The sequence below is a fragment of the Harpia harpyja genome, chromosome 21, assembly GCF_026419915.1.
Source record: "Harpia harpyja isolate bHarHar1 chromosome 21, bHarHar1 primary haplotype, whole genome shotgun sequence".
Lineage (NCBI taxonomy): Eukaryota > Metazoa > Chordata > Aves > Accipitriformes > Accipitridae > Harpia > Harpia harpyja.
The window spans coordinates 13,575,679-13,586,570 of record NC_068960.1 but is presented as its reverse complement, the minus strand read 5'-3'; the positions used below and the strand labels follow the sequence as shown (position 1 = coordinate 13,586,570).

Here is a 10,892-nt window from a genome sequence, read left to right as displayed (position 1 = left end):
GATCTTGGCCAGGCCTTCTGCCTAGCCAGGAGATGGGAAGACAAGCTCTCTCACTAACAAATAGCTGGCGATCAGTTATTTACTTTTTCAAGGGAAGGCAGTGTAGGAAGGTTCTCACTTTTTAGCAGTTTTGTTGTGAAAGTACTGGTTCCAGTTTTAATTTTTGCATTTGCCACCATTGGCCTTGTGAGTGTTTTCAGGGAGGGAGCCAGAAAACCATAACTCTGTTATATGCCACACATTGAACTTCTTCCTTTCTAAATAATTCCTTTTTGATTAAATAGCAGTGGCAGAATGTTTGCAGAGTCTTGTGAAACCTCTAGGTGGTTTTTTTTTTTCTTAAATATAGATAAAGACGTGATTTCTATCACTGAGAAAATATTTGCTAAAATCCAAACTTGTGACTAAAGTTTCCCATCCTCACACAATTCTTCGTTTTCGAAAGCATGTCTGATTGACTGAAAGTGGAAAGCCATTCTTAAACTTCTGAAAATCTGTAATAAGTCTAATTGCATTTTAATATTTTATATGCTTTATAATTGCAGAGAAAGTATTGACATCGATGCTGAGCCTGATATAACTCTGTTATCCTTTACAATACATGAACTGCCCTACAAGAGCATTTGTATGACGACAATGATACTTGTAATTACCCATGATCTGAGTAGTGACATGTTTTATTCAAAAGACATGAATCAGTGCCTTCGCAACAGTCTGTAGAGAATGAGAATATTTATTAACTGTAAAAGACTAATGTCTTCTCTCACAGGCTTTCATTGGTGCCAGCTCAGGTCAAATCTGTGTATGGACTGTAAGGAGACACAGCCAGTCAGGGAAAAATATAAAGAAAGTTACAATAAAGCCCAAAACAGTGTATCAATAAGCCATGAACACTTTAAATTTAGCCTCGTTGTCTTGGAGCTCCTTAACGTTGTTCACCGAATACTGTGTGTGTGTGTGTGTGTGTACTTATATATGCTGAATACAAATGTCTTGAGCACTTTCTGCAGTCAGTTTTTAACCTTCACATGTCTCCAACTAGTTAATAAAGATACTTGATATTCCAGCTTTAAACAGCACTGATGGTTAATGTTTTCTGGCTGGACATATAGGGTAAGGGGGTTATTTCTATTCCCCCACCTGACATATGCAGTGACTCGTGTCCCTGTTAGAACAAGGGTAAGTTTCCAGTAAAAGGGCTGCAGGTAGGTGTCTAAACACAGTTCTGCTCGGAAAACCCAACAAGTAAAATAAATACCTTCTCAGGCAGAGTACATGAGGCTCCCTGGTGCACACACCTACCTCTACTGACCCGGTGCCAGGCTGGCTCCCCGGCACAGCCCGGCAGGACATGGCAGCATGTCCTCACCCCACCAGCCCACCGGCACCCAGGGAACACAGAGCCTGAGGACGCTGTTACGGGACCAGGGCAAGACCCCTGCCACTCACGATGCACCACCAGACACGGGCGTGACGATTACAAGCACTCTGTCGGCTGACTCAGGTTTTCTCATCATTCAAAGACAAACAGCTAAGACTGATCTTTATAACTCTCCTGAGATATTTCTGCATTCATGTTCATATTAAATAACAACTGGTGGTGAAGTACCATGTGTTATACCTGTGTGCCCCCAGCCCATACTGCAGTGCAGCTGGCTGATGAATGGTCCTCGCAGAAACCATTAACATTTTTTCCGGTGTGAGAATTTTGTCCATAATATCCTGAGATCTTTTATCTTATTATAGACTATTTTGTGAGATTGAAAGACAGCATTTTTCCTGTATGACTGAGGCGGATGAAGTGCACTCGCATCCACGAGCCTATTAGCATGATATTGGAGGGCTTCTGTAGCTGTGTGCACTCCTTGTGCTGGCAGTGACAGAAGCACTGTGGTAATACCTCGTTGTATTAAAACCCAGAGCTTTTCAAGCACTGTGACCTTTTTTTCTTGAAAACTTCATTGCATTAAGGTGGTACCAGTAAAACTGTAATATTTCAAAGACCTTGAAAATGGCTTGAAAGGAAGTTAAGGGAATATATTTAGGCTGTGCTTTGTCATTTCTCGCAGAGATCTGAGAACAAGGCAGTGCTGAAGTACATCATGCCAACCTGCTTCCAGCAGTCTGGGTAAAATGCCACCCAAGCTCTCTCAGTAAACATTTTTGGCAAGACATGTATGTGCCCAGGAACAGCATGTCCCCAGGCAGCCACAGAGCATCCTGATGCCGCTGCTGTGGGACTGGTCCAGGGATGGCACAAAGGAACCGTCCCCTGGACGCTGCTGACCCCAGCTGCTGCAGGTTGGCTCAGCCTGACATTACCTTCTACTGCTTCAAACTGAGTGGCTGACAAGGGTGGCATGTGGAATTTTCAGTTCAATGCGGTTCAGGTCAGAGGTAAGAAAGAGTCGACACCCCTGTGAGCTTTGCTGGGTGGCTGAATGTCCATCAATGCATCCTCTCAGTCTTTTGGATGCTACAGGCATCTCTGTCAGCAGAAGGACAGAATTAGCCTGGACAACAACTCTCTGTTCACCTTGAGAGGTGGGTTCGTCCACAGCTCCCAGCTCTCCCGTCTCCCTCAGCAGAGACATTGTAGTTCACTGGACCGGGGTCAAGCTGTGCTGGCAATGCCGCCCTGAATGGTACCTGCAGCAAAGAGGACAAGTCACCCCTATGTCACCCAAACCCACTTGTGCCACGGGCAGGAGCTGTAAGCAAGTTGAAATGGCCTCCTGAGGCTGCAGCGAGACCCTGCCAGCAGCTGGAGGAAAAGCTGGTGTCCTGATTGCACTCAGCACCTGCAACCATGAACGTGTGGTGGCCTTGAAGGCTGAGGTGAAGCAACACCAACCTTGGAGCAAAGGGGCAGCCCCAATAATCTCCTTCCAGACCTTCTTCTGTGCAATTCCATGGGCTTAGGACAAAATTCATAAACTGTATGGCTTTGGCTCTGCGTTTGTAGCCAAAAAAAGCCAGCATTGATCTTGTAAGTGGGCTGGGGTCTGCAAGGGACCCCCACATGGGCAGCTGGCAGAGCCCTTCCTCTCCCCACTTTGAGTCCTGCCCCGTCCCACAGCCCCAGCAATGCCTGTACATGCCAGGTGATGCTTTGCACGGGCTTTGCCTTGCAGAAGAAGAGGAGGCTCACAGGGCGTCTTTGAAGACAAGATCAAAGCAGCGAGGAGCCATACACTCTTTTGATTCCTTAATGGGCATTTTTCGTGCTAGCTCCCCTCCTGCCTGGCTGTCACGCCATGGAGCAACACGCAGCAAAAGCATTCCCGGCTTCAAAGCTCCTTTCTTTGGCAGTCCGTTTTCTTTTTCTCCCACTGAGCTATTCCTCCTGGTAATGGAGGGACCATTACAGCTGCTTACCTGAGCCATCCCCAGGCAGCACCATACAACACTCTTGTTCATCCAAGATATGACAGGCAGGGCTGGGACAGCGGGGGAACCGAGGGGACCCACTCTGCGGTCCAGCTTCGTACTGACCCTTCCCATCCCGATGCTTTGAAGAGCACAAATGGTCTTTCTTGGCTTAGACACCTCGTGAAACATGTAAAGGAACCTATCTTCCGTGTAACATGTAAAGGAACCATTCTTACTTGCGTGGCAGCTCTTGAAACTGCAAGGGAAAAGACAAGACAGTTCATATTCATTAGTCCGCAGCTTCATTTCTTTTGGGTTCTTTGGGGGTGAGGGGATATCTGACATTTAAGGTCTTTTTATGAGGATCATTTCCCTGACATACCATTGTCTGGGGAACTTCACTGGGGAAAAAAATGGCTTTAAAGGCAAACAAACACAACACCCATCTGAAATTATAAACTAAAAATTCAGGTCAGCTGAATGTCTTTGTTGAAAGAATTTTCTACTGGTAGTTGCTATTTTAATTCTTTTTTTTCTTTTTTTTTTTGCTAAAGAATTTGCAATGGGAAAAGTCCTACAAAGTGAAAAGCATTGAAATGAAAGTTTCTGCATGTAATACACTCAGAATATTCAGATTTTTATTGCAGGAGCTGCCCTTTCAAAATATTGTAATTTCATTTTCAAATGTATTTCATTCTTTATATATGATAATTTCATATTATTTATTTGCCTGTTAGTAATGATATACTACAAACTTATACTGGATTTTGATAAAGAAATACATCTAAAAAACCCACTGATGTTTGAAAGTAAGAAAAGAAATCTGTTTTAAAGCATTTTTTTGAGACAAATTTTGAAAATGTGAGGGTCTAAGTTTGAAATTCAAAGTCAGTTTGAATGACTAACTCAGTCCAACATTTTCACAGCACAGCTTTCCTCCTTTCAGCAATGGGAACAGGCGCTACAGCTGACATGAGAGGAAAGTAGAAAATTCTCCAAAGAATAACATTGTAATTCATCTTGAAATAAACATTGAGGGTCTGTGACTGATTCCTGTAATCGTAGTGCAAAAAAACCCCCCAAAACAAAGATAACTAGAAGATAAATAGAAGCAGTTAAAGTAATCTATTTGAATGTATCATGATGCTGTTAGTAAGTATTGATATCTGCCAACCAGCAAAATAAAAATTCCTACTATGACAAAACTGCAAATGCCGTAACATCACCATATTTTCTGCCTTGTTTCTTGGAGAAAAAAAAAATATATAAACTTTGGAATTATAAAAAGGGCCCTTATAAGCTCAGGATCTGTATAAAATTCTGATTAGCTGCAAATGTGAAAAGAAACAAATGTCGCTGACGATACCCAGCAGACACCAAGCTGTGCACAGCATCAGCCCCTCGCTTGGAAACCCCTCTCTCAAAGAGGAAACAGGGGCAGCAGATCTGCTTGGTCTAAGCAGACTAGATCACCAAGAAGCCTGTGATACCTGGAGACAGCATCAACTCTTATTGTCCTCTGTGAAATAAAGCCCATGGGGATACCCATCACTGTCCTCCACAGGTATGTTTTGAATGGTGACTGCTCTCTGCTCGGCTCACTCAGCTGCCCTATAAAACCAGTTTGAGTACTTCTTCTGGCAAAGGCAACTGGAGCAGAAACCACTGAGATTTCGTGGATCTGCTCTGGGGTTAGGATGCCTTCCCTGAAGGCTGGGAGGGGAGCTGAAAGCCTCCCCATTTCTCTGGGGTCATTCTTAAGGATTGCCTGGTCAGTATAGTTTTAATGTGTAGAATTTTTTCCTCTTTGACAGAGCAAATGATTTTGATGTACTGATAACTCATCTGTTGAGTTTAACGCTTTGTGATGGCCCGGAGGGCCATGGGCGCGCTATTTTGCTAAAAAATACACCCCTAATCAGTCCTGTTTATTAAGAAGAATTACACATTCTGGTTGGAGAACTGCACATCACTTTTGGAAAAATTGTAAGGAAAGTCAGCATTTTCTCTCTCGGTTACAACCAACTCTTTCATAGCTGTGGTGGGTGGAAAGTGATGAAATATCAGCTCTTGGCTCTACCTTGCTTAGTGGCTGCTTTTGAAACTTTGTGTCAAAACCTTAATGTCGTTTGAACACAATTTTCTGAATTTAATTGACACAAACACAATATAGAAGAGTTCAAACATGTGGGAGGAGACAGGAGGAATGACAGGTAGCCCTTGATGGACTGCAAACGCATTAAGGCTTTGTGCTGAGTAGCAAGAATATCACTCAGGAGCGACGGTCGTTGCCAAAGGTCCCTTTCAGAGTTGCCTTCCCTCGGCATCCTGCTTTGTGTGGAGGTGGAGAACAGCAATAACGCAGCATTATAAAATAAATAGCTTTGTAAGTGTATTGTGAATAGAGGCTGACGTGCTAGGGATGTGCAGTCATAAAAGTGATTTAATGATTTCTTTCTCACGAACAAAAGGTTTTTAAGGTTCAATTCATTGCTGAGCTTAGGCCTAACCACATGCTCAAGAACATAAGTCTGTCTTTTTTCAGGAGATCAGATACGCACGTCCTCAGACCCTGTTCATTACGGGTATGCAGCGGCATCACCCAGAGCAGGTACTTCAGTTTGGCGAAACTGTTCTTCCAGAAGAAATAGCTTTGGGGATGCACAGCCACTACCTTTCTCAAAATTAAAGGCAGAAAAGCTTAATTTGTTCCTTAAGCAATGCAAGTCTCCGTCTTCCCTGGATTGTGTAAAAACCTTATTACAGATGGGGGGGGGGGGGGGGGCAAGGAGGAGGTGAAGCCAGGATCCCTTTCTGATTCAGCCACTATCACTGATTTCACTGCTGTTCTCCTCTGCCTGCTGCTGAAAGCACCCCTCAACCTCAACCTCTTCTCGTTACATAAAATTTTCCCCCAGAAAGTCTGACATCACCCCGTGGCTTCCAAAAAAAGCAACATCTCTACATTCCTCACAAATAAAATAGATGGCAATGGGGACATGGATGGGGACGGGGGCTCCACCCTGCGCTCTCTGCCCTGTGCCACTGTATTACAGCCCCTACCAGTGCACCAAACCCCACCTCTGCCAGAACAAACTGCTCAGACTGCCATGGGTTAGTAGTGGCAGAGCTGAGGTTCCCCAGGGAGGGCTAAAAACCTATTGAAATAGTTATGCTAACACCGTCAGCAGGAAAGGGATATAGACGTCATCTTCTGTTCTCTTTAAGGCACTTATACCTTATCCATTGACTTAATAATTTAAATATGCTGTAGAAAAGGAAAAAAATACAAATTGGTACATGTAATATTAATTTAACTTGATGGTATCTTCCACTGAAATGGTGCAAATAATGGATTTTGTTTCAGTGGACTATACATGTTTCTAAAACAGACTTACCTAATGTTTTCATTCAACCTGAACGGAATATTTTAGTCCACTTTCACAGTATTTAGTTCTTTTTAACCATCTTCTTATCATTTAGGTAAATTTCAAGGTATTTTATGCTTAATAATTTGAAAAATTTAAATAATTCACTTTGAAAATACATAAATGGAGCACTTCTTACACATTTCCAGAAGTATGAACGACTATTATTCCCACTGAAGCTATTCACTGAATACTTCCTCACCTGGGCATCTAGTTCAGTTCCCTCCCACTCTCCCCTTTGGTTTTTTTTTTTAGGAAAGAAACTGGAGTCCCCAGATTCATCAAAATATATTCACTGCCCTGCTTCTGTATGTATAGTTCATTTTTCCACAGATGATTTTTCCCCCCTCATAGTTTTACCTAAAAACCCCCATACTGAGGAGAATGCATTCAGAGGATCTTTTGATGATCCTGTCTGGGACTACTGCTGTCTGATGGACCTCTAAGCCCTAGCCCTGGCAAAGCTCTTCTGAATGCGCTTTCCTGGGGAGAAGCGTGATTGTCGATATGCTTAACATTGAGCATATGCTTAAGTGCCTTTCTGAGTTGCTGCCAAACGTCTGTGATGCTCTTATCACTGTGCATTGTCCATGTTCAGAATTTAAAAGAATAATTTAATGGCCGGCGCATCACTCAGCTTTGAAGGCTGCACAGCTTGCCGTCGGCCTGGGACGGGCTCCCAGCCAGCCGCTCGCTCCCGCTGCTCGGGAGCTCTGTGCACGGCCGGCTCATCAAAGCCAGTGGCTGCCAAGCCGTTTCCCAGCCCCTGATGCCAGATCAGCCTCAGCCAGGAGAGGTGACCGTGAGGGGGCCGCGGCAGCGCTCGGGGCTGCTTGGGCGGTAGCCGATATTCTCGCACCTCCCCAGAAATGGGCTGAGGGCAGGGCGCTGCGATGGCCCGGTGGTCTGGCATTTCTCCTCACTCCCCCTCACTTTCTGGATGGGTAAGAACTGCCACACGTGCAAGAAAAATAAATTACCTCCTTGTAAGTTTGCAGAAGTGCCTCCTTCTGCCAGCACGGATCCCACCACATCGGGATTTCTCATCACCTCCTTCCACCTTGAGGGTGAAGGTCGTGGTCTTCTGCTCTGGGCCGGGTGAAACCGTACCACCTGAACACCACCGTTCATCCCATCTTCTTGCGTACCTCCCAGCTTCGCAGAGCCTTTGTCCCTCCAAAGTGTTTCCTGAGAAAGCACACGCTGGGGTAGCAGGCAGGCGCGGGGGCCAGCCTGGCTTGGTGGGTGAAGTGGGCTGGGGGAAACCACTGCACCCAAGGGGATGAATCACCCAACGCGAAAGGCAAGCGTGAGGAGCGATGAAAGGTCCGCGTAGGGCTGCGAGGGATGTCTGGACTTCACGGGTGGTTTAGGGGGAGCTACATGAGAGATGGCCAAAGTGCACAGAAAGCTGAGGGGAGCACTGGGGACTTCTCGGGCTGCATGACCTTGCAAGGGCACAGCACCCGGCGGTCCGTATCAGTGATGCTGCATTAGGCGGAGGTTACCTAGGGGACAGTGTGGGAAATACCAGATTTGGGTACAGGTGTAGCAGGACGGGGACTACTAGGGAAAATATAATTTGGGGTCATTCGGAAAGAAATTAGGATGGAAGAAAGGAGATACAAAAGCAGTGAAAAGGAGAGTTAAGGAGCAGAAAAGGGGAAGTAAGGTGTGTAAATCACAGGTTTGCTGCAGTTTTGGGGCCCCTGCCAGGTACGGTCACTACTGCAGCCCAAATGAGGAGAACAAACACAGCTTGTGGTCATGCCCACACCAAGTGTCACAACTGCTTCTGCGGTCACGAACCAGGGAAGGGGGCGTGCTGCCCAGGGAGCAGCTGGCTCAGGCATCCTGCAACCCCCGTGCCAGGGCCTTCTCCGGGCCTGGCAGCATTGACATACCTACCACTGCTTCATGGCAGGTTGTTTATATCTTCTTCCTAAAAAAGTCTTCATTGTAACTTTTTACTTGTTTTTTAAAGAATTGCTAGCTTGACAGAAAATAGAAAAAAGAAATGAAAATTCAGGATCTGTCTCATTCATATTTGCTTGGAAATAACAAGCGCTGTGGAAACACTACCCAAGCAGAACAGAGATTTATTTTCAAGTGTGTGAGCAGTTTAAGGTCATTTACTTAAAATTACATTCAAGAAACAACGGTGATGCTTCGGCGTTACTCTCCCCCTTTAATGCCACTCTGCATTTAATCCATCTTACTGTTCAATAGAAATAGCTTACTCCTACGTCTGAGTAACTGATTGGGTTAGAGCCTGCATCTCAAGCACCATCCTGTCACCAGCAATGAATGCCATTTTTAGATCTCTCATTCCAAAGAAAGGTCAGTCACTATTATAAACAATAGAAGGAGAAAATAGTCAGTCCAATGTTCACTTTATCCTTTCTCCAGCTTTTAAAGGGGAAAAAACAATCATCAGTGTGCCAAGGTAATGTCTAATATTTTAATATAGTTACACAGAATCAGGCAATAAGGTTTTTTTTCTCAAGATGTGATTATACATTTCTGACAACGGCACAGTAGTGTTGTGAAAGGACATCAGATAAGAAATACAGCTGGTTGAAATCTTCTGAATTTCAAGTTCCTTACAACATTTTTCAGAAGAAAAAAAAACCTTTCTGCAGAAAATAAGAATGATAAGAAACCCCAACAACTGAGTGTTAACGCAAATCTACCAAGAATACTCAGCTTTGGCTTTATGGGGAAGTGTCCTTCAGGGCCTGGCATATTTAATTAGAAAAGACAAGCCCCCTCAGAGGGTGCGTCCCCAAGATCAGGAACAGTATTTTTGGTTCCTAACCTCTCCTCCGTGGCTCTCTAGGAAGCCTGTGGAGACTGGCCCTTCAGCCTAGCCAGCTAAGGTATGTGGCCAAAGTGGGGCCACATGAATACCACCAATGGGTATTGGTGGAAATTCACTGGCAAATGTACTTTAAGATGCCCAAGGTTTTCAGGCAGCTGCAGCTGAGCTTATGACTTGGCCAGTGGAAGATCTCCAGCACCTCCACAACCACTTGCTGTCCACCTTTGTTGAAACCTTCCCAGTCAAGCTTACAAACTAACTTACTGACTTTTCATTTGACGTTTTAGCATTTACTTTCTTTTTTTAACTTTCTGCCAGAGTCCCTTAAGGTTTTGGAGCAGCACTTACCTCCTTACAGAACAGACAACGTGCAGTTGCATGGCCACTGGCAATGAAACGTCAGCGTGAATTATTGTCAGCTGTTTTTGTAGAGATTTTTGAGTGAAAGGGTGAGAGGAGGATTCAGTGGAAATGCTCTGTCAGTATGGTTTGGGCAGAGAGTGTATGGACGCAAGCCTTCTGAGGTACAGAACAGAGCTCATTATTCGTTATATAAAATATTCTGTATGAGAAATAATAATACAAGAAATAAACCCATCACAGCTCTATTTATGGTGGTGGCATACAATTTTGTTACCTAAACTAAAAATACCCATAAAGGAACTTCATAAACCTGAAGACAGAGGAAGAAAAATTCCATTTTGGGTAACTTTTAGAAATAATTTGTCAGGCTTAGGGCCAAAAAAAGAGGAAAAATAAAAAGTACAGGATGATCTGCCTGAAGTTTTGCGTACGAGGATTTTGGTTTTGCATGTTGACATCAAATAAACACATTGCACGGTTATCACTAGGGGCTTGAAACACAGCGGATGTCCCTGGAGCTCTTTTGATGCCACCTACCATGAAGGAAACGTCTCTCGCATGTTGCCGCTCCAAGTGAGGTAAATCAGCACTAAAAGAGATTTCTTTCTGGCATGTTGGATGTCACTTGAAAAATACAGCCTCGATAAACTGTATGAACCAACCTTATTTTCTGTGAATGCTATTGAACAGCAGCTAAGGACATCTCTATGGGGGAAATACCAGCTCTGCTGGACAGTCAACAACCTTCACTGGGAAAATAGCTTACCTCACCGCTTCAGTGTTTCATCACTTGTTAATTAGATGCTTTTTCCCCTTTAGTGCTTATACAGAGCTCAGCTGGTGCAGATACAATTTCTTCATGTGCACTATCCAAATAAATTACTCCTGAGAACAAAAACATGATTGTT

General features: G+C 44.3%; 1 protein-coding gene across 1 annotated transcript; it reads right to left on the bottom strand.

Annotated features, from left to right (window-relative positions):
• Window positions 1-3,119: 3,119 nt before the first annotated feature.
• On the bottom strand, window positions 3,120-10,544 carry LOC128134625 (uncharacterized). Its single transcript, XM_052772558.1, has 3 exons — window positions 10,522-10,544; window positions 7,781-8,068; window positions 3,120-3,628 (listed from the first exon to the last, which is right to left on the bottom strand). Exons 1-3 carry the CDS (start codon window positions 10,542-10,544, stop codon window positions 3,148-3,150), a joined length of 792 nt encoding a protein of 263 aa, XP_052628518.1. The 3' UTR covers window positions 3,120-3,147.
• Between the last annotated feature and the right edge of the window lie 348 nt (window positions 10,545-10,892).